This window comes from Oryx dammah, unplaced genomic scaffold, assembly GCF_014754425.2.
Source record: "Oryx dammah isolate SB20612 unplaced genomic scaffold, SCBI_Odam_1.1 HiC_scaffold_17, whole genome shotgun sequence".
NCBI lineage: Eukaryota > Metazoa > Chordata > Mammalia > Artiodactyla > Bovidae > Oryx > Oryx dammah.
This window is the reverse complement of record NW_024070201.1, coordinates 34,034,431-34,059,793: the sequence shown is the minus strand read 5'-3', so window position 1 is coordinate 34,059,793 and position 25,363 is coordinate 34,034,431. Positions and strand designations below refer to the sequence as shown.

The following is a 25,363-nucleotide window of genomic DNA, read 5'->3' as shown; positions in this document are numbered from 1 at the left end:
TGCTGTATCCCCAACACCTAGACCAGTATTTGGTACATAGTGGACACTTCATGAGGTGTGCTGAATGAATAAATGAAGATGGTGCTATGGAGTGAGAGGAGGTGAGCACTTCCTAAAGGGGGACCTTTGGCACTACTAGTGCCAGAGGTGTAGAAGTGGCAGAGAAGTAAAGAAGATAGGGCTCCAGAAGAGAAGAGAAGGACTGACTTCTCAGAGCACAGAGGGCCAGTTTGGAAGCTTCCAGAAGTTAGTGGGAAAGGAACAAGGATCATTCTTGCTTATATCTTTGGGCTCCAGGGGGAGAGACCCAGTAGGGGTGTCTGGTCTAAGAGATCTCTAGCCCAGGTGTGGAGAGGAAGGTGTGGACTGAAGTTCCAGGAAGAGGCTGAGCCACCCTACAGGACGGGAGAGGGAGCCCACCTCAGAGCTTGTGAGAGGGCCAGAGTGCCAGAGTTCCAGGCTGCCTCCTCCTTCTATTACTAGTCTCTCCCGTGTCCTGCGGAGAAGGCAATGGCACCCCACTCCAATACTCTTGCCTGGAAAATCCCATGGACGGAGGAGCCTGGTGGGCTGCAGTCAATGGGGTTGCTAAGAGTTGACACAACTGAGCAACTTCACTTTCACTTTTCACTTTTAAGCATTGGAGAAGGAAATGGTAACCCACTCCAGTGTTCTTGCCTGGAGAATCCCACGGACAGGGGAGCCTGGTGGGCTGCTGTCTATGGAGTCGCACAGAGTTGGACACAACTGAAGTGACTTAGCAGCAGCAGTAGCAGTCCGTGGTCCTGGCTAGGGAGAAATGCCTTGAGACCTTCACAGGAACCTAGCCCTAAGACTACCTTGGCCTCCATAGGAGCTCAGTGCCCCAGCTGACAGCGGAGAAGGCTATAAGAAGCACACCTTCCAGCTGTCCAGCTAGTGTCAATGAAAGAAGCAAGCCTTCTTGTTAGTATATCCTTGTACCTCGGACTGAGGGCTTCCACATCTTTGCTCTCTTTAGATTTTCACCCCACCCCCACCCCCACAATCACTCTGAGAGGTCGCTATTAATATCCTCAGATTTACAAAGTGGGGAAACTGAGGTTCAGAAGATGTGACTTCCACAAAATCACACAGGGAACTGTGGGGTTCCGCTCATTGGTCTGCAAACTCCGCTCTCAAAGACTCCACCCTGAAGTCAGGTTCTCAGGTGGTCTCGGCGTTCTAAGCCTTTGTGCAATGAACTTTCCCTTTTTTCCCCAGCAGAAGAGACATCGCGGCTGAGACCCGCACTGGACATCTCCCTGCGGAAGATGAATTAGGGGTTGAATTAGGCAGAAGTTTGCCTCCTTCCCTTCAGACTGGGACAGGCCCTGAGTTTGGAGAAATTGGCACGAAGCTTTAGCAGCGATCATCCACTCCTGTGTAGATGCGGCTGGGCTTCCAAGCGAGCAGAGAAAATGGGCCCGCGACCCTCTGAGTGATTCCCTTGGCAGGAGCTGGCCAAGTGGCACGACCGCAACGTTCAGTCTCAGGTTCCCCCACTTGGACTGAGTCTCATTTCTCCGTTTCTCGTTGCTCATTTTCCTGCCTCTGACTCTAGCTTTCTGCTCTCTCAATGTCTCTCAATGCCTCTTGGGTTTACCCCTCACAGTCTCACTAACTCAGCTTTGAGTGTACCTCTGCCTTATTGCCGTGTGTCTCTTTCCAAATCTCTCCCGATCTCTTTTCTACCCCTATCCTGCTCCTGGGTCCCCACAAATCAGTGGACCTAGGGGACCCCAAATTCAGCCCAAAGGTAAGCGCGCGTTGCCAGCGTTTCCCGCGGAAACACGAGGAGTCCAGGGCTGGAGAAATTTGGAAAGAGTGTGCCCGGGAGCCAAGTGCAGTTGCGTTGGGCTGCCAGCCTCTGCCTTCCTCCCCGCCTGGGGAGGGGCCCGAGCGCTCGCGCGCGGGTGTCAAGGGGTAGGGGGCTGGCCAGTCTCTGGCCCCTGCTGCCACCCTGGGGATCCCAAGCTCCTCCCTGCTCTGTTCCTATTGGCCTCGGGCGCCCCCGCCCCTAGCCGCTAGCTGGGGCTCGGGGGCCCTTAGGCTACTACGGGATAAATAGCCCTGGGAGCCTGGTGTGAAGGTAGGGGTGGGGAGGCCCCAGGGCGCTGCCGCGGCTCTCCTCACCGTCCGTCCCTCAGGCGGGACAGGACCGGGGAGGGTGGGGAACAGCTGGTTATACATTCAGACCCTCAGTGCTTTGCTATCTCATTGCCGGGGCTCCAGAACCGCAGCAAGTTTCTGGCAACCCCTGCCGCTGCCTCTGAGGCTGGGCAAAGCCAGGACCGCGCAGCCCCACGCCGGGATATGGAGCTGCTGTCGCCACCGCTCCGCGACGTAGACTTGACGGGCCCCGACGGCTCTCTCTGCAACTTTGCAACAGCGGATGACTTCTATGATGACCCGTGTTTCGACTCCCCGGATCTGCGCTTCTTCGAGGACCTGGATCCGCGCCTCGTGCACGTGGGCGCGCTCCTGAAGCCGGAGGAACACTCGCACTTCCCTGCAGCGGCGCACCCGGCCCCAGGCGCGCGCGAGGACGAACATGTGCGCGCGCCCAGCGGGCACCACCAGGCGGGCCGCTGTTTACTGTGGGCCTGCAAGGCGTGCAAACGCAAGACGACTAACGCCGACCGCCGCAAGGCTGCTACCATGCGCGAGCGGCGCCGCCTGAGCAAAGTCAACGAGGCCTTCGAGACCCTCAAACGCTGCACGTCTAGCAACCCAAACCAGCGGCTGCCCAAGGTGGAGATCCTGCGCAACGCCATCCGCTATATCGAAGGCCTGCAGGCGCTGCTTCGCGACCAGGACGCCGCGCCTCCAGGCGCTGCCGCTGCCTTTTACGCGCCTGGCCCGTTGCCCCCCGGCCGCAGCAGCGAACACTACAGCGGCGACTCGGATGCTTCCAGTCCGCGCTCCAACTGTTCCGACGGCATGGTAAGGCCAGGACCCTGGGCTAGAGAAGTGCGGGCAGCTCTTGGTATATCAGGAATGTGTTTACGAGAGGGCAAGGAGCTGGCCCTCTGGTAGGGAGGGTTGGGCGGGGAACCTTCCAGGGAGTTGACCCCCGGTGGAGTCCACTGCCACCCCAAGCAGCTGTCACTGGGGTGGCCTAGGGCTTTGGGGATGCACAGGAAGGATATGATCCACCCGATTGGGGGGCACTGTTAGAACACTGCTGTGCCGACACGAAAATCTGCTTTTTCTCTAATCCCTGTTGCCGAAATGCAGATTTGTGCTACTGGGTGACTGTCTGCCCTCTCTTTGGCTCGGCATGCTGCAGACAGCTCCTGCCCACCCTTGTTCCCCAACCCAGACAGATCCGGGCCCGGAACTCTCGTTGCTGAGATTTGGGGAGTTGGGGAGTCGGGGAGGGGGCGGCTGCAGGGAATGGAGCTCCTGCCCTGCGCAGTTCCCAGGCCTGACTCGGTCTTCCTTTCCATTTGCAGATGGACTACAGCGGCCCCCCGAGTGGTGCCCGGCGGCGGAACTGCTACGACCGCACTTACTACAGCGAGGCGCCCAATGGTGCGTAATCGCGCCTCCTTCCCCATGCCCTTTTGAGCTACTCTGGCTTCTCTTTATCTAGGACCTCCTTGCCCCCATCCTGGGAGATGGTACCGGGAATGAAATACTAAGCATGTAGTTCCCTCCTTTTTCATCCTGAAGTTTCGTGGGATCCTCACGAATTCTGGCTGGCCCTCAGTTTCCTCGTCTGCCCCAAAGCACTGAACTCGGAGGTGGGAGACTTGTGCACCCCTGCATACTAACCTACCCCTCCCTGCGCAGAACCCCGGCCCGGGAAGAGCGCTGCGGTGTCGAGCCTCGACTGCCTGTCCAGCATCGTGGAGCGCATCTCCACCGAGAGCCCCGCCGCGCCCGCGCTTCTACTGGCCGACGCGCCGCCGGAGTCGTCTCCCGGCCCGCAGGAGGCGGCCGCCGGGAGCGAGGTGGAGTGCGGCACCCCCGCCCCTTCCCCCGACACTGCCCCTCAGGGCCTCGCGGGCGCGAACCCCAACCCGATTTACCAGGTGCTCTAAGGGGTTGGGCGGCCTTATCGGGAGGGGATGGTGCCCCTAGGGTCCCTCGCGCCCAAAAGATTGCGCTTAAGTGCCAACCACTCTCCTCCCAACAGCGCTTTAAAAGCGACCCTCCCGAGGTAGGAGAGGCGAGGGAACTGTTGTGTTTCCGCCTCCCGCACCCCAGGGTAAGGACATGGTCCTTCCCCCCACCCCCCACCCCCGCCCCACTCAGAGCTCTTCCCTGAGACCCGCTGTGGTGGCCGTTTGATGTTACTCCGCGGGCCAGAGCTGACCCTTGAGGAGCCAGGCCCTTCCTCTTCCTCGCCCCCTCCCCCATGGGGGGGTGGGACCCACGCAGGCCTAAGCCCCGCCCCCAAGCCCCCCGACCGCTTAAAGGGGCGTGCTCCTCCTTTCCGGAGCCCCCTGGTGACTTCAGCTGTTTCCCGCCACTCCCTTCCCAAGTGTAACAGGTGTAATGGTAACCACTCCCACCCCCCAACCCCCACCCCCGGTTCAGGACCACTTTTTGTAATACTTTTGTAATCTATTCCTGTAAATAAGAGTTGCTTTGCCAGAGCAGGAGCCCCTCGGGCTGTATTTATCTCTGAGGCATGGTGTGCGGTGCGACAGGGACTTTGTATGTTTATACGGCAGGCAGGCGAGCCGCGGGCGCTCGCTCAGGTGTTCGAAATAAAGACGCTAATTTATACCGCGGTGGCTCCGGCTTTCGCTAGGGTTGGGGACTGGATTTTGACAGCGAGGGAAATCCGCAAACTGGGCCGGCTGTACCGCAGCGACCCCTGTAGGCGGCAGACGGACTGCAAGGAGGAAGCTTGGGGCCTTTGGGAGGAAGGGGCGTGTATGTTTCCATGACGTGAGGCGGTTCTTCTGACCATAACAGCACGTCACAGCACACAGATCAGTAGTTCTCATGTCAGGATGGATATTAGAGCGATCTGAGTAGTTAATAAAAGGTCCATGAGATTCTGATTTAAAGTATCTGCCCCCCAGATACCCCTAGCCAGGTAGTGGTATTTTTCAAAACTACTAAGTTCATGCTGAAGTGCATACCTTTGAGAATCACGCCCCTCCAGACACAGAGTGAAGCCAGGTATGGTGTCCAGAAGGATCCCTGGAAAATTAAGTCCTCCAGATGGCACTCGAAATCCTCATAGGTATCATAAGGGGCTTAGAGCATTATGAGGAAAAACTAAATGAGTGTGAAGGGGTACCTCCAGGCTCTCGGTGATGGGTGTGATCGCGAAGGGACAGCAGGGAAGGCCAGGCAGGCATAGACACATCTACTGTAAGAAGCCCAGCACTTAGAGCGTCTTGGCACTGTCGGATCTCATAAGAAGACACGGGTCCAGAGCCTGCAGGGCGAGGGGAGCGTGCACAGCTGCATCGTCACAGGTGGCATCAGTGCTGGTTTCAAGCTATAAACACCCTGAGAGCTGAGAAGGGGCTTCTGATTTAGTCAGGGTGCTGGAGAGGGCCTCCTGGTAGAGGTGCCACTTGAACTGTGTCTTGAGGAGCAAAGGAAGACGACACATGCCCAATGCCACAGACCTCCCCTCACACACATACACACGGGGGACACGCAGACATACTCAGGGAACACACACACGTAGAAGTACCTCTGGGAGGGTGCCCCGGATGGATGGCTCGGCAAAAGTTCAGCCCAACCCCAACCCCTAATTCACATGTACTTGTCGCCAGGACAACAATGGCTCCTAGAATCCCACTCCTACAAATGTTTTTTCCCTGAAAACCTTATAGGCCCACTTTCAAGGGCTCTTCTCACCCAGGAGGGGCAGGTGTGAAGAGTGCCTGGGGAATGCAGGCCATACATAATGGCAGAAGGAAGAGCTGGGGTTCTGCTCTCTGCTCTAGGAGAGCCTCAGCTCTCCCCAGTGTAGGGCCCCTGGGGAGCCACCCAGGGCTCTTTGCTGCTACTAATGATTCTCCACTTTTCATCTGGCTGCCACCCCAGATGTGCCTTGGGGTTCCTTACACTCCCTTGAGACCCCTTGGGGCTCATTCATGAATTCATTCATTCAAATGATGCCAGGTCCCAGGCTGGGTGAAGACAGAGACTCATGGACACAGTTCTGCCCTTGGGATGCACCCAGACATTTTGGGAGGCTGGCTCTTTTAGCAACTGGTTACACGGTGATGAATTAAGTGCTAGATTGGGGACGTACATGGAGAGGCGTACAGTAGGAACAGAAGGTATAGACAGCAAGCAGCCCCTAATAAGAATCTTGAAGGAGTTGGCCAGGAAAGAGCTGCCAAAGAAGGATGCTCCAAGCTAAGGATATAGCAAAGGTCAAAGGCCCAGAGGTGACAGAAAGTAAACTATGCCTTCACACAAGGGGCCAGAGGTGAGATAGCGAAAAGGCAGAGGTGGGGCCACAATGGACCTCAATTAGGCTTTATCCTGAAGGCCATAGGGAGCCACAGAGGAATCTAACCAGGGGAAGGATACAAAGAAATCTGTATTTTAGGAAGACCAGTCTGCGCTGGCAGAATGGATAGGAGGGAACAAGACTGGAGACTTGTCAGGAGGCCACCAGGGTTGCTCAGAGGAGACGTGGTATGGCCTGAACTGGGGTAGTGATTGGGGATGGGAGAGAAAGAGGAATAGAGACAGTGGTGCCAGATAAAGTGTAGGTGTGGACAAGACACCGGAGAACCTTGAGGGCAGAGTTCCTACCTTCACAGAGCTTAAAGAGGGAAACAGCCACTAGACAGAGACTCAACAGATGTTAGAAATGGTGGGTAATACCATAAGGAGAAATAAAGGGAGGGTGCAGTGGGAGATGATGATGGAGTATGAGAGAGTAAGCCGGCAAAGGGAGGAGGAGACAGAGCTTCTGCACTAAGGAACCAATAACTTAGAGGGTTATGGGCTCCTGTATATAAGAAGAAGGCCCCAGGAGCCTATAGGGTTACTAGAGCCTATAGAGAGCTAGTGTGCAATTTGAAAAGGGGGTCTCCTCTTCCCCAAGGACGCTGTCCTGCACCAGGGTTCATGGCTAGGGACGGAGAGCAGGCTGGCCTTCACCCCTCTCTCACCCTCACGGCCAGGTGCACGGAACTCTTCACAGAGCCTTGTGTCTGGAGGCCCTGAGGAAGGAGGGAGAAGGAGCCAAGGGTGACCCTGGGCTCTTGTTTGCTTCAGGGTGGAAGGTGGTGCTGTTACAGAGGTAGAGGCCTCTGGAGAAGAAGAAGCAGGCATGGGGGCAGACTTAGTCAAGGACACTTTGGTTACAAGTGACAGAAACCCAATTCAAACAAGGTTAAACCCTACAGGGGACGTGTTGGAAGGACAAAGGGCCGTTCACATAAGGGAGCAGGGCTGCAAGCACCACAGCACCCATGGGCCTTGAGAGCTGGGACTGGAGCCCCTCTTGCTCTTTCACATACCTCCTTCTTGCCTTCTCTCTCTCTCCTGGTCCATATTGGTTTTCTGCAGCAACTCAGGGGGTTACCTCACCATTTAACTCCACTTTGAAAATTCCCAGAAAAAAACTTCAACTAGATCAGCTTAAATCATGAGGGAAGATTTGAACCCAGGCAGAGAGGTTCCAGAGATTGCATGCTTAGTGGCCCGGCCCTAGAGCCTCTGCAGAGGAAGTAAGGAGAGAGGAAGAGAGCGCGTCAGGATGCAGGGGAGTAGCTAGAGAGCAGCCACCAGAGTGGCTCAGACGGTAAAGAATCCACCTGCCAATGCAGAAGACCTGGGTTCGATCCCCGGACTGGGAAGACCCACTGCAGGAGCCCGTGGCAATCCACTCCAGTATTCTTGCTTGGAAAATCCCATGCACAGAGGAGCCTGGTAGGCTACATTCCACGGGGTTGCAAAGTCAGACGTGACTGAGTGACTAACACTTTCAGCTAGAGATCGAATCACCCCATGAATGATGGGGTTTGAGGTCCCCTCCTGACCTGTTCTTCATCTCAGTTCCCTGGGCAGGGCCAGAAGTGGGGGACATCTAGCTGAACCCCATTTGCAGGGTAGATGAAACATCCCTGTTCTTGGGGCCATTTCCGCCTGGGCTGGATCTGAGGAGACACTGGGCCGTGCTCTCCATATAGGCATGTGTGTGTCTCTACACACGTGTGGTCACACAACAGCCCACAAGTCCTCAGAACATACCGTGAAAGCTGGTGTACCTGGAGGCTAAGGACGTTTAAGCTTTAGGTCCTGTCCCTGGCGTGAAAAGCCCTAGAAATAGGTTCACATGGTTTAGTGTTGTTGTTTTTTTTCCACATATTTCAAAGTAGAATATTTTAGGAAACTGGTTATGACCATTGTTTCTATTCTGACTTCCTCCCTCATGTTGGGATTTATAGGCATGTTGAGGTCCCCTCAAGAGGTGTACATCTTGTTTGGGTATAGTGGAATACATTTAAAATAAATGAAATATAAAACAGAAGCAGTAACGATGAACAATGAAATAAATTACAATGATTCTGACATTGAGAAGACAACTGTACCCCTAACATCTATTTAGATCATACCAAATGGAGCTGTTACCCTCATAAGTTCAAGGAATTTTTCTTAATTTTGAACAGGCTGCATTCTTCATATTTAAACCTGTCTTTCTTATCAAAGCCCATCTGAGAACTCTTTTAGAATTAATAAGCCCCTTTACATGTGAAAATACTGTATATTTTGTTAGTGTAATTTAATTCCTTAAAATTTGAAATATATCTATAATCTATTGAATAATGATTAAATACAAATTTTTGCTTTCAGGTTCTTTGTTAGTATACTTAAAGGTATAATTTTATTCTATCTTCATTAGAGGAATGATGATAAATTGAAATTCCATTGTTAAAAATTATTTTTAAAAAGGATGCTACTCCTGTAGTATTAAATTTCATTATCTTTAGCATAAAGAGAAAATGATTATTTTCCCATGGAGTTAGAGTGATACAGGCAGTGCTGTAAACATCATTCTCTAAAGAGTTATGCAGAGCCATGACTCACCATATACATATATATAGTTTTAAATATTTTTGATGTAGTATCCTAGGACAAATTATAAATGGAATTGTCTCTGACTAACACTCACTTAATTCTTAATTATGTAAAATAATACCAGTATAAAAAATGTACTGGCAGGTTTCCCTGGTGGCTCAGTGGTGAAGAACTCACCTGCCAATGCGGAGGATGCAAGTTCCATCCCTGGGTCAGGAGGGTCCCCTGGAGAAGGAAATGGCACCCCATTCCAGTGTTCTTGCCCAGGAAACCCCATGAACAGAGGAATCTGGCAGGCGATAGTCCACAGGGTTGCAAAAAGAGTCAAACACGACTTAGCAAATAAACAACAACAGCAAAAAGCAATTTATTAAAAGAGATAACTTTCGAAAGGAATTATTGATAAGACTCTTGCATTGTTTGGTAATCTAATCAACAAAGAAGAGTGAATTATCTGAGCATATTGGAAAATGATTTAAGTTTTTTGCTGGTCTAACACAAAATGGTTACATCAACAAAGAATAAAATTCATAATATGCCACTATAACAAGACCTCCAGTTCACTTCAGTTCAGTTCAGTCGCTCAGTCATGTCTGACTCTTTGTGACCCCATGAATCGCAGCACGCCAGGCCTCCCTGCCCATCACCAACTCCCGGAGTTCAATCAGACTCACGTCCATCGAGTCAGTGATGCCATCCAGCCATCTCATCCTCGGTCATCCCCTTCTCCTCCTGCCCCCAATCCCTCCCAGCATCAGGGTCTTTTCCAATGAGTCAACTCTTCGCATGAGTTGGCCAGAGTACTGGAGTTTCAGCTTTAGCATCATTCCTTCCAAAGAACACCCAGGGCTGATCTCCTTTAGAATGGACTGGTTGGATCTCCTTGCTTAGCATCAACAAATTTTTAAATGAACATTACCAGTTTAAAAGCATTTATAGTTAATCACCACACAGGAAAACTGAAAATACCTTGAACTCCTATAGTCCACAGATGAGAGAAATTTGATGGAGCTTCTGCCAAATTTGACCATTTTAAAAGTGTACATTTTAGATACATTTTCCAATAGATTTTTCCAAGAGTGGTAAGCCTGAAACTTTCCTAAATTATCAACGATAACAAAACAAGTTTTGATCAACTGTGTTGAGGGAGAGACTGAATTAGCTCTCAATTCTCTATAGAAAATGATATTATAGAACCACATGAAGAAGCAGTTAAAGGATATACAGCCTAACCAGACATGACTGAGCGACTTCAGTTTCACTTTTCACTTTCATGCATTGGAGAAGGAAATGGCAACCCACTCCAGTGTTCTTGCCTGGAGAATCCCAGGGACGGGGGAGCCTGGTGGGCTGCCGTCTCTGGGGTCGCACAGAGTCGGACACGACTGAAGAGACTTAGCAGCATGGGTGGAAAGGGGTGGGCAAGACGGAAAAAGGCAAAAAAAAAAAAAAGAGAGAGAGATCCAGAAGAGGAAGGCAGAAAAGATGAGGAGATGAAAAGGAAGAGAAAGACCAAAATGGTGATGGCGATAATGACGGAAAAAAATAAATTGGTTCTAACTCAAGTTTCTTCTCTCCTATAAAACACTTAAATCCTTGGCACACAGCTCACTAGTATTAAGGGGGACAGTGTGAGGCTGTGTAATATTTGTTTTTATACCATACAGCGTCACTTTTGTATAGTTAACTTTTTTCCCCAGATAACATTTAACTGTGGATATTAATTCACAAAGAACTTTCCCAGTAGAAGTGAGGTGCAAGTCCCAGCTGATGCCAATGGCCACATGTTTTCCAGGATGTGGCCTGGCTGTGCTCCTGACCAGCTCTGAGACCTTGGGAATGTGGCTTCACCCGTTTGGACTTGAGCTCTCTCTGTGTGTGTAATGAATTAGTGAATTTAAAAGGTATGTTCCAGTTCTGAAACTAATCTAAAGCATTTCAGAGAAAGAAAAAGATAACAAAATAGGTCGTCTACAGATAAGGGAGCTGGCACCATGACAGATTCTTTTTAGCATAAGCAAATTATTTATAGCCTCCTGGTTTATTAATCCTTCTTTTACTTTTCACAATTAAAAAAAAGGGATACAATTTACATATCACAAAATTCACACTGGTAAAGTGTTGAATTCAATGGTTTGTACTATAGCCACAGCTTTGTGCAACCATCATTATTATCAAATTCCAAAACATTACTCCCCAAAGAAACCCATACCCCTTAGCTGTCACTCCCCCTCTCTCTCCTCGCCCCAGCCCGAGGCAACCACTCAGTTATTGTCTGTCCCTATGAACTGGCCTATTCTGGACATTTGACATGAATGGAATCGCACGCTAGGCGACCTTCGGTGCGTGGCTTCCTTCACTTAGCACGTTTTCAAGGTTCATCCATAGTGTAGCAGCTTAAAAGTACTTCATTCCTTTTTATAGCTGAATAATATTCTACTGTGTGAATACATCATATTTTGTTTATCCATTCATCAAGTGATAGATATTTGGCTTGTCTCCATTTTTTTAGCTCTTATGAATAATGCTGTTATAAACAGTTATGTGCAACTTATTGTGGAAACATATGATTTTAATTCTTTTGGGTGTATACTTAAAAGTGAAATTGTTGGGTATATCATAACTCTATGTTTAAATTTTTGAGAAGCTATCAAAGTCTTCCCCAAAGCAGCTGCACCATTTCACATCCCCATCAGCAAGGTATGAGTGTTCCAATTTCTCTGCTTCCTCAACAAGCGCTGTTATGGTCTTTTTATTCCAGTTGTCCTAGTGGGTGTGAACTGTATCTCATTGTGGTTTGATTTGCATTTCCTTAATGACTAACCATGTTAGCATTTTTTATGTTCTTCTTGGCTATTTGTATATCTTCTTTGGAGAAATGTCTATTCAAATCTTATGTCCATTTTAAAATGAGGTCATTTGTCTTTTTATTATTGAGTTATGAGGGTTTTTATATATTCTAGATACTAGACCCTTATCAGATATATGAGGTGAAGGTGAGGTGAATTCGCTCAGTCGTGTCCGACTCTTTGCGACCCCGTGGACTGTAACCTACTAGGCTTCTCTGTCCATGGGATTCTCCAGGCAAGAATACTGGAGTGGATTGCCATTTCAGTCTGAAAATATTTTCTCTCATTTTATGGATTGTCTTTTCTCTTTGTTGATATTGTTTTCTGAAGCACAAAAGTCTTTTTGGTTTTGGAGTCCAATTTATCAATATTTTCCTTTTTCTGTTTGTATTTGAGGCATCATATCTAAGAAACCATGACCTAATTCAAGGAAGAATTTTATAGTTTTAGCTCTCACATTTTAGGTATTCATTTAGTTTTAGTTGATTTTTCTAGATGATCTGAAGAGGGGATCCAACTTCATTCTTTTGCATGTGGGTAGCCAATTGTTCCAGTGCTATTTGTTGAAAAGACTCTTCTTTCTTCCATTGAATTGTCTTGGCACTGTTGGCAAAAATTAAATGACTATAAAATGTATGGGCTTATTTCTGGACTCTCAATTCTGTTCCATTGATCTGCGTATCTACCCTTATGCCAGTACCACACAGTCTGATTACGTAGCTTCATAGTAAGTTTTGAAATGAGGAAGAGTGAATCCTCCAACCTTGTTCTTCTTCAAGATTATTTTGGCTACTCTGGGTCCCATCCATTTCATGAATGTGTCTGAATAACCCAGTCCTGGTGGTATTTTCAGTAGTCACAAACCTTGCCTGATACACTATGGGAGGCTGTAAAGTGGCATGTAAATTTAAAGCAGATTCATGTTGATGCACAGAAAAAAATAGTTATAAGGGAGGATGATGATTTTTTTTTCATTTTCAGCCATATTTGATGAAGCTTTAATATAACAAATGTGGTTTTGTTAACTGAACGTCTTTTGGTAATTGCAAAAAAAATTGCAACTGTTTTCATTGGCATTATGAATGCTTCCAAGTAAATACAGCATATTTAAAAGTATTATGTAGGTGTGTTAGAAAGTTAATAACAATATTAAGCTATTGTTTTTCTGGATTTTATAAAACGTTTTTAGTATTTGTTGGCTTTCTAAATTTTACATTTGGTCCTGATTTCTTTTCTAAGTCTCAATAAATATTCACTTTGTACACAACTTTCTGTGTTTGTTTTTTTTTAATGTGACCCCACCCCCTCTCCCCACCCTCACCTCCAAGCCCCACCAAATGTCTAAACTTCAGGCCTCCCTGGTAGCTCAGCTTATAAAGAATCTGCCTGCAATACAGGAGATCCTGGTTCGATTTCTGGGTTGGGAAGATCCGCTGGAGAAGGGGAAGGCCACCCACTCCAGTATTCTGGCCTGGAGAATTCCATGGATGGAGGAGCCTGGTGGGCTACAGTCCATGGGGTTGCAAAGAATCGGACAGACACAACTGAGCGACTTTCACTTTCAGGACTCACAGAATCTGGACCCAGCCCTGCAAGGCTTGCCAACCAAGCTTACCTGCAGGCTGACTCAGACATGAGGGCCCAGGAGAACACACAAGGTTCCTATAGGGAGTCGCAGAGGGGGAAAGACTCTTGGTACAGCCATGCATCTCCAGCTACTTCTGGGAGAACTCGGTGGCTGCTGACTGGTCCTGTGGGGACAGTCATTTAAGAACAAGAGGCCAGGTATTGAGGCCCTTCTTCCTCAAAGTCAAGGCCAGGGAGGGCTGACGCTCTGCCCCTGAGGCCATACTGCCACTGAGCAACAGGCTTGGCTGTGAATGGCAGGAGCCCAGGAGAGAGACACAGGATAAGGCTGGTCACAAAGGGTTTGGAGGAGATGGGCAATCCAAGGGAAGGGGGATGAGGGAGGGAGATGAAGTTAATGAGAGAGGCTAGTTCACTGAATCCTCACAAAATACTCCCTTTACACAGCTGGGGAAACAGAAGTGTGGAGAGAGAATGTGGCTAGTTTACACAACTAGTAAGTAGCAAAATGAGCTTTGTAACCAAATCACTCTCCATCAGTGGTTCTTGCAACCAGAGGAAGTTTTATCCCTCTCCAAGGAGTTTTGACAATATCCACAGACCTTTCTGATTTGTCCTGAATGGGGAAGGGGTTCTACTGACATCTGGGCTTCCCTGGTGGCTTGGTGGTAAAGAATCCGCCTGCAATGCAGGAGGCCTGGGTTCAATCCCTGGGTTGGGAAGGTCCCCTGGAGAAGGGAAAGGCTACCCACTCCAGTATTCTGGCCTGGAGAATTCCATGGACTGTAGAGTCCATGGGGTCGCAAAGAGTAGGACACGACTGAGCGACTTTCACCTTCTACTGACATCTAGTGGGTAGAGGCTAGGAATGCTACTAAACCTCCTAGGAGAGCCCCACGACAAAGGATAATCTGGTCCAAAATGTGAATAGTGCAGAGATTGACAAACCCTGCTCTCGCACTTGCCTGGAAGATTCTTTACCTTGGCCCTTTTCTAGACTTTCGCTGGACTAAGAGATCTGAGATCCACTCGTCCAGGGATCACAGGAAAAAAACAACGTGCGCCCCACCCCAGTCCCAGCTTAGGCATCAGGCTCAGCGCTCGCATCTGACAGCCACCGTCACCAGTTTCCAACTATGGCACTTCTAGTTTCACCCTCCCCTGTCCATTGGAGGGAGGAGTTCTGATCTGCAGAAGAGATACGCCTGTGGGGTGCACTGCTTATTATCTCCCCAAAGCCTGCTCTGTGCCCTGGTTAGGTTAGTTTTCAGATTTGGCCACAAGATGGCACCCCAACCCACCAGGAATATGAAGGCTCTTGGCCTGGGAGAGAGCACATGGGATGGGCCAACCTGTATCAAGGCCTGCGGGGGGTGGACTTGGGCCAGTTCCAGAGCCTAGCAGGACCAGATCTAAGGTCTGCAAGTGCCAGGTGTGAGAACACAGGCCAAACTTGGCTTCAGGACTCCCTTCACCTCTTTCTAGCCCATATTCTGCCTTAGTTCATTCTTCATCACTCCCATCAACCCCCTCCTCCAGCCTCAACAAGAGAAATGACAGAGCTGAGGTGTTATGATATAGGGCTTATTATTATTCATCAATAAAGAAACTTACACAGAGAAGCTGAGTAATTTGCCCAAGGTCATAGCTAGTCAATGGTGGAGCTAGGATTTGAACACAAGTAATTTGGCTCCAAGGTTTATGCTCTTGACCACTGAATAACATCACCTCACTGTTAGTTCACTGTACCCTGAGCCCCTCCTGTATGCTCTTTAGTATCAGCCACTGATACCAAAGACACTCTGCATAGTACCATTGCTTTCCTCTGCAAGGGAGGGAGCAAATGTCTACGAGTAAGAGGAACATCTCAAAAATGGTGATGTTCTCATCTGGGCTGAGGGTCTGTGGTTAGTCTTGTGCGTAAGAGGCTAAGGCTCTGTTCAGTGGTTCCTCCTCCCAACCCCCATTTCTCTGGGGTTATTTCCCTTCCCCCTGCCATGATGCCCTCTTGGTTTTTCTGGGCTTTATGCAAATGCCAGCCTTCTCACAGTGTGAAGAGGAAGTGAGAGAAGGAACTTTTATGTCTCTGCTTAGGATAGAGAAGGGGGGCATCCTTTGGGGCCTCAGAGTGTCATCAAGGATGAAGGTGGGACAGCACGGGGCATCTCATGGGCAGCTACCCTCTTCCACCTGGGAGGCTCCTCTTTCTGAGCCTGCTCTGCTTACCTTGTAGGGGATTTTAGGTGCGATGGATACACTTTCACACTCACCCTCCCTCCAGCCCTGTCCTGCTTCTTTCTCTAGCCCTACATGGCCAGGCCTGACCAGGCCTTCTTCCAACTTCCCTCTTCTAAGCACCCTTTGCCTCTCTCTGCCTCTCCCTCTGCTTCTACCCACCCCCTGAGGCATGCTTCAGTTTCCCATTATGGTTCACCATGGACTAGAAGCCTGAGTGGGGTCTGCACTGACTCCCCACGAAAACCTGGGTGGGCCTCCCCTTGACTCAGCCCTGCTTTAGGGCTCCAGACTCCTATGGCCTCTCACACGAGGATTCCAGGATCCCAGCCCCTCTCCTGGCCTTTCTCAAATCATCCAGCCCTTAATGAGGAGCTACTGTGGCTCTGTGCACTGTGAGGAGAAGCAAGCAAGGAGCCCTGGTGGAGCTGAGAGTTCTTTTTTTGAGGAAATGAAGTAAGCTACAGTGAAGTTTAAGGAGCCACAGTCTGATTCATGTGGTCCTGCAGGAGAGGGGAGAGGTGGAGCCCCGTGCCCCTCTGGTTGGCAGAATCACAGAAGCTTCCACGGGGAGAAGAGGAACTGGATATCTGGCTGGAAGGAAGGGAAGGTTTGGAAAGGCTTCGGTCTTGTGTCTCCCCGTCTTGATTTCTCCCAGCTCTGTGTGTGTGAGAGAGAGACCATCTCTCTGTGTCCATCTTTTTCTGTCCCTTCTGGGGACTCTGTTTCTCTGTTTTATCACCTCCCTTGGATTGAGGCAGAACTTTGTGAGAGAACTATGTCCTGGGAATCTGAATTTGGGCCAACCTGGGCTGCACCAGGTCCAGCCTCCTCTTGGGTAGGGGGTGGGATTCACACTGATCAGGGTGAGAGGAGGACACTGAAAAGCACTCTCACCTTTGTATTACTCTGAAGTCATCGTATTAAAGGGGAAACATCTCCCCTTTACAAGAAGAATACAGATCAATCTCTGGAGGAAGTGCCATCCTGGCCCTGGACTCCAGCTCTCTCTGTGCCTCTGCCCATCTCTGCCCTTGTTTCTGCCATAACTCCACCTCTCTCTGTCTCTCAGTTGTCCTTCCATGACCCTTCATCTCTTGCTCTGCCCCTTGCCCCTCTCCAAACCTCTCCATTCCTCCAGACCTTTGCCCCAGCACACACAGCTTTCCCTGAAGCTGGGCTGGGATTCCCCTGGCAAGTGAGGACAGAGATGCCTGCAGCACAGCTTCGTCCTCAAGCCCACAAGCAGGCCTGTGGGTCAGTGTCAAGGCACAGCTGTCTGCACAGTGAGCAAGTGCCGACAGGTAAATAGAGCCTCGTGTCTTCTTAATTAAATCGCCCTTTGCCCAGGCAGCCTTGTGTTCGATTGGGCTGGGCTGGATCAATAAGTCTCTTTTCCCAGCACAGCCACCCCTGGAGCTGGGCCTGACCTCCCCATCCCTGTCCTGGCCCACCTGCCCACTTCCCTGACTGCCTGGAGCCCTGGAGGGGCTTGTGTCTCTCTGCCTGGGACCAAGCCTGGAACAAGTAAGGAGTGAAGGGGTGATGGCTTCATTGAGTAAACTGAGGGACTGCCAGCAAACATGGGCTGAGAAGGCCCAAAGTGCAGCTCCCACCCCAGCATCAATGGTGAAGCCCAGAATCACCGCAGGGGGCTGCTCCTATATAGCCCCCAGATATTGCATCAGCCTCCCCTCCAGTGTAGCTGAAACCCTACCAGAAAGGCGGCCTGTCAATGTTCAGGACCACTAGAAGGAGTTGCTTCTAAGGACGGAATCCCCACTAAGGAGCCGGGACTAGTGTGGGAGGATCAGTGAGCTGGGATCAATATGCACAATGAGGCACTCACGGGAGACTAGGGTCAGCCTGGAGTTAAGAAGGGCCCAGGGTCAGAAAAGGGTCGAAAGGGGTTACTAGGGGTCCAGGATTATTAGGTTGTTAGCAGATGGCTTAGAGGACAATACAACCTAGTGGAGGTGTGTGTAGTGTACAGGGGGAGCGCGGAGAACGCTATTTTGGAATCCATGCAATAAGGTACCTATGAAAGCGACACGGGGACTCCAGGTTCCCTGGAAAGGTCGATATTAAAGAACTGCTTGGAGCGATCTGGATCGAGGTGTCTCTGATAGCGGTCAAGGGTGTCTCATTTCACTAGGGAATCAGACAGTCCCTAGTTGGGAAAGATAGGGGCGGGTACCAAACCGCCTTCTCACCTCAATCTGACCCAGGGGCGCGGGTCGAGACGTCTCCCAGAGCCCCCACCCACTGAGTGGCGCTCCCCAGGGCGGAGCGTTGGCGGGTTCCTCTCTCTCACCCCTCCCCGGGAGCCGCAGGATGGGTGCTCGGCTGGCGCCCCCAGCGCCGGGGTTGAAGGAGGCCGGGCTCCGCGCGGGGCTGGGAGAGGGGCGCGGAATCAGGGCTTTTTAGGACCCAGCGCGGCGCCTCCCTCCGGGGGCGAGTGCGGCTGCGCGCGCCGTGTGCCCGTGTCCGGAGAGCGGCGGGCTGGACGCGGACCGCGCGAGCGAGCAAGCGAGCCAGCTAAGCCCAGCAGCAGCCCCGGCAGCAGCAGCGTCGCGGGCGGCGGCGGCCGCCGCTCCGCGCGTCGCCTCCCCGGCCTCACCAGCCTTGCCTCGCCGCGCCCAAACCCGCCACCCTCGCCTCCCCGGCCCGACCCGCAGCCCCCTCGCCTCGGTCAACAGCGCCAACCGCCTGCCCGAAGCAGGGCGCAGAGCGCAGGGCGCAGAGGCACCGGAGTCAGTGCCCGCCGGCCCCGCAGACGGAGCCCAGTCGGGAGAACCCTAGCCCGGCCCCGCGCAGCTCCGCAACAGTCCGGGAGCTGTCCCTTCAGCACCGCCGCCGGAGCCGGAGCCGGAGTCGGAGCGCAATCCAGCGGAGAGCCCCAGATCCAACCGGAGCGCACGGAGCGCAGCGCTCCGCGGCAGCAGCACCGAACAGCACCCCTGGTGCCCCTGCCCGGGGGGCCCGCCATCTCCTCCGAGAGGCGGGGAGAAGGAGAGAGGAGGGCGGGCGAGCGGACAGGCGCGCCTGCCGAAGGGGGGAGCAAGCAGCCAGGCAAGGAGAGGGAGGGGGCCGGAGTCCGCCCTGCGCCCCGAGCTGCAGCCGGGCCACGCAGGGAGGAAGGCAGCGGGCATCCATCTCCCCCGCGCCGAGAGCGCGCTGCGACGACCACCTCACAGCAGAGCCCGAGTTTCCTGGCTCCCTCCTCCTTTCCCCTCCCCCTTCCAGGAGCTGATCTATGTCCGGCCCTGGAAGCAGCTGACCTTCCCCCGGATAGCTTTGTGTCGATTTCTCTATCTTCCCGCTGAGATGGGGACGGGAGCCCGGCCCCCCCACCCTCTTTTTCCTCCTCCCGGGGATCGCCGCTGAGCGCCGCCTCCCCACCCCTCAACCCCTTCCCTCCCTCCCTCCCTTCTTTCCTCCTCTGCCTCCTCCGCAGCCGGACTAGCTCCCTCCCACATCTGGCGCCCGGAGACCCTGGGGATCCCGCGCACACTCCCTTGAACCAGCACCAGACAGAAAGCGCCCTGAAGGGCTTGGGTTGCTCTCGGAGTAGCCGGAGCCGCGGTCCTCTGTCCCCCCGACGGCTTGGGGGGAGGGGGGAGGAGGCCGCGCGCCCCCCTCCCCGGCGCCAACTCCCCCTGGCGGCCGCTCCCATGGGTGTCGCTGGGCCGCGCCATGCCTAAGGAGGCGCCGCGATGGGCCAAGGGGACGAAAGCGAGCGCATCGTGATCAACGTGGGCGGCACGCGCCACCAGACGTACCGCTCGACGCTGCGCACGCTGCCCGGCACGCGGCTCGCCTGGCTGGCGGAGCCCGACGCCCACAGCCACTTCGACTATGACCCGCGCGCAGACGAGTTCTTTTTCGACCGCCACCCCGGCGTCTTCGCGCACATCCTGAACTACTACCGCACGGGCAAGCTGCACTGCCCGGCTGACGTGTGCGGGCCACTCTACGAGGAGGAGCTGGCCTTCTGGGGCATCGACGAGACCGACGTGGAGCCGTGCTGCTGGATGACCTACCGCCAGCACCGCGACGCCGAGGAGGCGCTGGACAGCTTCGGCGGCGCGCCCCTGGACAACAGCGCGGACGACGCGGACGCCGACGGCCCCGGCGACTCAGGCGACGGCGAGGACGAGTTGGAGATGACCAAGCGCCTGGCGCTCAGCGACTCCCCAGACGGACGGCCTGGCGGCTTCTGGCGCCGCTGGCAGCCGCGCATCTGGGCCCTCTTCGAGGACCCCTACTCATCCCGCTACGCGAGGGTAAGTGACAACTTAGCCATGAGAAGAGTGGGGCGGGGAAGGCAGCGTCCTCTGCCTCCCTCAGGCAGGGTTGGATGCGAGAACTGGTGCCGGGGGAGTCGAAGCAGAAAGGAGGATGTTTGTGCGCGTGTGGCCGAGACAGAGTGACTCTCAGGGGTGGCTAGCTTTGTACATATGTAAAGGCCTGTGTATTTCTGATGTATAAGTGAGTGTGAATGGGTGTGTTTGTGTGCATGAGTTGATAGTGTGCGCGTATTTACGTAAGCGTGGTGGTGTATATTTGGGTGGGTAAGGTATGCGGTGAGAATGAGTGAGCATGTGTTGTATGTTTGAGTGTGCAGGCGTGCCTGTGTATGCACATTGCCATCTCTGCAGGTGTACAGGTGAAGCTCTGAACTGTCCTTTAGATTTTGGTGTGGGGAGGGAAGTAGGAGTCCTTCCTCTCTCCCAGGTAAGGGGCATGTGGGACCAGCCAGGGCCCACAGAAGAGGGCTTGAGACCTCATCTGCTGCCTGAGATGAACCACCCCACCCTGGGAAGCAGCCTCAGACCATCCCAGGGAGATGGTCAAGGGGCAGTCTTTATGGTTAATTAACTGATAGATGGGGTGGGAGGGAGGGTGTGATCCCTCTGAGACAGGCTCCTGGAAACAGAGCCTGCCCTTCTTCCTTGTCAAAAGGGGAGAGGGCTGGAGGGGCCCTCTGGGCTTCTGCCTGTGCTTCCTCTAGGACCTGTCGGGACAGGGAGGGTGTCTACAGGGGTGTGACAGGGAGGTATGTCTTCATCAACCACTCCCCTTTAGTGACAGCAGCTTGTTGCCAGGGAGAAAGGGCACCCTGCTGCCCACCCTGGCCCATCAACTGGCTCCTCCGATCAGTTCCCTCAAATGTAAAGAGAGAGAGGGGGCCTGGTGAATTCTAAGGGTCTTTGCTGCTTAACTGAGCCCAAAAGGGAAACGGGTGGCAGCCACCTACCCTGGAAGAAATCCCTCTTGCCTTTGCTAGGCTCTGCCCTCAGAGATCTGAACAGAGGGGAAGGGTCAGAGCTGGGAATTTAAAGCAGTCCCTCCCTCATGTGTGAGCCACCCCTTAATCCCCTCCCAGGCAAGACATTACCTTCAATGCCCTATCTCCTTTACTGCTCCACACCCCTTCCCTCCTGCTCTCGGAACCAGGGATGGAGGTTTGGGCAGGGGAGGGAGCAGGAGTGCCTGCCTGGCTGACTTCAGTGGGGTGAAGGGCCCAGGGGGCACTGAAGCGTCCACAGCAGGAAAAGGCTGTTTAGGCACAGGCCTGATGGACGTGTTACTGAGATCTAACACTCAGTGTTTTAGCATCTGAGGGAGAGGGCAACAGGTCTTATATATTAAATCCTAGATCAGATATGTGTGTGTTTGGGGCAGGGAGGGGGTGTGTGGAGATGCAGTAATAGGGAGAGAGTTAAACCCTCCGTTTTGAAAAGCCTGCCCAAGGTCACCCAGGGAGTTAGAGGCCATGGTGTGCTGTGACCCAAGTCCCCCGGGACCCCGTCCTCCACTCAGCTGGCCACCAGCTCCCTGCCATCTCCAGAGAAGACTGGGATCCTCAGAGGTCTCCCCCCTCCCCTCTCCTGACAGAGGCCACCATAGGCAGGGGATTATGTAACTGGAAGCTGTAGCTGAGCTGTGAGGAGGGGCAGGAGAAAGGGGACTGGGAGGTTGAACTGGGGCATGTGGGGGCAGGGGGCAGGGGTTGCAGAGGCCTAGGTTAGAGCAGCTGCCCATTAGCCTGCATTTGACCTTGGGAAGCATCTTGCTACCACCACCACCCCGTTGGCCCCAGAAGCAAAGAGTAGGCCCAACTTCCATATGGTCCTCTCCACCTCCTGGTGCCCTAGCAAGAGGCTGAGTCCCCCCACCCGACTCCTGGGGTCAGCTTCAGGGCTCTGACCCTAGCCCCTGAGTTTCAGGATAGTCAGGGATCACGTGGGAGATATTATAGCCCCCTACCCTGTCCATCTCCTCCCACGGGCCATCCCCCCATGCAGATACATGAGTTGACTAAAGGGGGTCGTGTTGGTGTACAGAATCTTACAGAAAAGTCCTGGTTCTCTCCAGCGTCCACTGAAGAGCAGCCTAAAGGAAAAGTTGAGCAGTGGGTGGGGGTGGAGGGTGGGGTGGTGCACAGAAGGTGCCCCCCTCAGCCTGTCTGTGCGACATTCTTTCCCCAGTAGCCACATAGAGTTGTTCCAGCTCCCTTGGGTGACAGCTGAGGACACTGGGGCCTGCCCAAGGGCACACAGGAGGTGAGGGCAGAGCCTGGATTAGAACCCAGGCTTCCTGCTGCACGCCCGGCTGGCCTAGCTGCATTGCGCTGCCTCTCTGCGGCTCATCTGCGCAGAGCCCAGCCGGCTGCCCGCCCAAACTCCCTCCTCCATCTCAGCTCCGCCACCGTTGTCCCCTTTGTTTACCCCTCCCCCTCGCGGGCCCCAGGCCGCCTCAGATTGCTGTGTAGGGATTCAAATGTTTATTCAGGATTCCAGACCAGAATCCTGTGTGTGACATTGTAGATGTGTGTGAAAGACAAGCTGTATGTGTGAGAATCTGTGTAAGAGAAATTCTGTGTGAGTGTGAGAGGATCTTCGTGTGTGTGTGTAAGGCCACATGAGAATAAGAGCATGTGTGAGTGAGACTCTGGGGGTGGGTGTGTGTGTGTGTTGGGATTGACTACGTGAGAGAGATTCTGTGTGTTTCTGTATCAGAGTAATCCCGTGTGACTGTGAAAAAGACAGATTCTGTGGGTTTTGAGAGATGGACTTTGTGTGTGAGAATGGGACTGTGTGGGAGAGAGTGCGTGTATAAGAGAGAGGGGACTGCGTGTGTCCGAGAGATGCTCTGTGCATGTGTGAGAGAGCAGGGTTCTTGGGGAGGGTGTGAGAGACTTGAGGTGAGTGTATTTCTGTGTGTGGCGGGTGGGACACAGGAAGCTCTGCACGTGAGGTTGCGTGCGCGAGACCATCTGTGTGAGAGGCTGTGGGGGGGAGCTCTATGTGTGTAACAGAGACCCTGTGGGTATGTGAGGCGCGTGTGAGGCAGGAGCTCTGTGGGGAACCTGGTATCACTGTGGCTGTGTGCACTTGTATGGGAGAGGGGCTTTGGGTTACCTGTGTGTGTGTGCCTTGAGGGAGGTGAAACTCAGACCCGCTTCCTGCCTGCTGCCTTTATCTCCTGGGGCTTCTGAGCCGCCTTAGTGAGTGGTTTTGCCCCCTATCTCCCATCCTCAGTGGAAACGCTGCTCTAGCCCAGGCCGGATGGTTGTTGGTGCCCAGTGAGGCCACCACACTGCAGGCTTTAGTGGTGGCCCTGGGAGATAGGGGCTAACCAGGCGGGTGGGAGGTTCCGTCTGAGCTCTTTGGAGCTGACAGTGCTAGCCAGAGCTTCTGGTTTGCTGGCCCCTCTCTCCTACTGGTTCCTGGGTTCCCAGGCTGAGGGAGTGAGGGGTAGGGAGGTGAGCTGGGGCAGGATGAGCCCAACTTGTCTTTTGGCGTGAGGGGTCATGCCCCAGACACACACAAGCAAAAGATGACGATGACACTTTGTGGTAAGGGCCGTGAAGGGGCTTCCTGGGACTGTGAGAGTAAGAACTATCCCGGAGGAGATAACTTGGGGATGCACTTTGAGGGGCAAGTAGGAATTACTCAGGCAGAGGGCAGGGAACAGCAGTGCTAGCATGCAAAGCTGTGGAGGTGTGGGAGCAGGCAGGGTCATGTGGGAGCAGCCTGGAGCAGCCCAGCCTTGAAAACTGCCCTCCTCCCTCCCCTGGGGGCCAGCACAGGTCTGAGGCTCTTGGCTTTTATCTTGGATGTTCATGTTGTCATCAGGAACATTGTTTGGTGTCAAGTCACACATCACCAGTGGTGTGCCCTGTGCTACAGACCACAGAGTGTCCTGTGCGTGTGTGTGTGTTGATGTGTGGATATCTCTCCCCCAAAGTCACTTGACTTTCCAGTGACAAAGAAGTCCCAGTGACCCCAAGCTTGGGAAGCCCCACCTCCACCCACCCCACTGCCTAGCTCTCCTCTGACGCCAGGTCTCCATCTCTCTTTCTTGTCCCCACCTGTTTGGAACCTGATATAGTTCTCCTCTCCCTCAACCCCCTGGGGAGGATCCTCACCTGGCAGCTGGGATGAATTGCCCAGCCAGAGACTTCGGCCCTCCCTTGGGTCCCAGCTGACACTGGGCTCTTGGCTTGGCATGTGGAGGGACTGGGGACAGGGGTGCTAATTCATGGGCACATGTGAAGGAGACCCATGAGCAGGGCAGAAGGGCTTGGTGCCTTCCCCTCTGGCCACCCTAAGCACTCCTCACCAAGTGTGTCCGCCATCCGGTGTTCCTCACCTTCTCACAATGCTTTGACAAGTGTCCGCGTGTCTTTGAATGGTAGACAGCCTCCCCTGCACCAGTCTCCCAGCCAGTAATGAAGTTGAAGTGAAGTCGCTCAGTCGTGTCCAACTCTTTGCGACCCCATGGACTATAGCCTATCAGGCTCCTCCGTCCATGGGATTTTCCAGGCAAGAGTACTGGAGTGGGTTGCCCTTTCCTTCTCCGGGGAATCTTCCCTACCCAGGGATTGAACCCGGGACTCCCGTTTTGTGGGCAGACGCTTTATCCTCTAAGCCACCAGGGAAGCCCTCCAACCAGTAATGAAAGTCACCAACTGAGTGTCTTCTAGTGAGTTTCTCAGCCTCTTCACCTCTAAAATGGGCATAATGATAGAACCTGTCCCAGAGGGTTGATGGAAAGATTAACTGAGTTACCTACATGTTGGTGGAAAGCCCCAAGTCACAGGGCCTGGCATGCAGTCAGTGCTCAATAAATGTTGGCTTCTGTTATTAAACTCCTGTTGGTCGGATTAGCATTTCACTCCATGACTTTCTCTAGACTCCACCCTTTGCCCTCTGTCCTATGCCCACTATCCTGGTTTCCAGCCATCTTTGTGTCCCTCAGGCCCACCCTCCTGTAGCTTCCTGACTCCTGTCCTGCCTCCAGCCCCTGGCCCTTCCATGTCATCCTCCACTTGTAAGCCACAGAGATCTCTTCAACTCACAAATCTGTCAGCTCACAGCCTTGCCTGCTTAAAACCCTTCGGTGCTTGCCCAGCCCATTCTGTGGCCCCTTGGGCCCTGTGTGTCTCTCTAGGCTCCTCTGGCCTGGCTCTCTCCATCGCATCAGATGAGCTTCAGTCATCCTGGCTGCAATTCAGTTTCTTGCACATGACAGGCCCCCCTGCCTCACAGCCTTTGCATATGCTGTTCCCTCTGGAGCACTTTTTCCTCCTGAGTTGCCCCTCTTTATCCCTGACACCCCTCCTCAAACCTCAGCTCCCTGGC

General features: G+C 53.1%; 2 protein-coding genes across 3 annotated transcripts in view; both read left to right on the top strand.

Annotated features, from left to right (window-relative positions):
* The first annotated feature begins 2,097 nt into the window (after positions 1-2,097).
* Positions 2,098-4,763, top strand: MYOD1 (myogenic differentiation 1). Its single transcript, XM_040258293.1, has 3 exons — positions 2,098-2,964; positions 3,477-3,555; positions 3,817-4,763. Exons 1-3 carry the CDS (start codon positions 2,335-2,337, stop codon positions 4,065-4,067), a joined length of 960 nt encoding a protein of 319 aa, XP_040114227.1. The 5' UTR covers positions 2,098-2,334; the 3' UTR covers positions 4,068-4,763.
* Positions 4,764-18,417: 13,654 nt separating this feature from the next.
* The window catches only part of KCNC1 (potassium voltage-gated channel subfamily C member 1), a 44,508-nt gene continuing 37,562 nt past the window's right edge, over positions 18,418-25,363 (top strand). Inside the window, exon 1 of one of the 2 annotated variants that reach the window (XM_040258283.1) lies at positions 18,418-19,996. In XM_040258283.1, coding sequence (XP_040114217.1) covers positions 19,427-19,996 — 570 coding nt within the window. In that variant the 5' untranslated portion in view covers positions 18,418-19,426. The remainder of the gene's footprint in view (positions 19,997-25,363) is intronic. The other variant, XM_040258284.1, reaches the window with a different exon arrangement.

Bases quoted from the DNA above. Each gene is read 5' to 3' on its own strand.
- MYOD1 (XM_040258293.1), top strand. From the start codon at position 2,335: ATGGAGCTGCTGTCGCCACCGCTCCGCGACGTAGACTTGACGGGCCCC. The intron at 2,965-3,476 runs GTAAGGCCAGGA...TTCCATTTGCAG, and splicing joins CCAACTGTTCCGACGGCATG to ATGGACTACAGCGGCCCCCC. The intron at 3,556-3,816 runs GTGCGTAATCGC...CTCCCTGCGCAG, and splicing joins CTACAGCGAGGCGCCCAATG to AACCCCGGCCCGGGAAGAGC.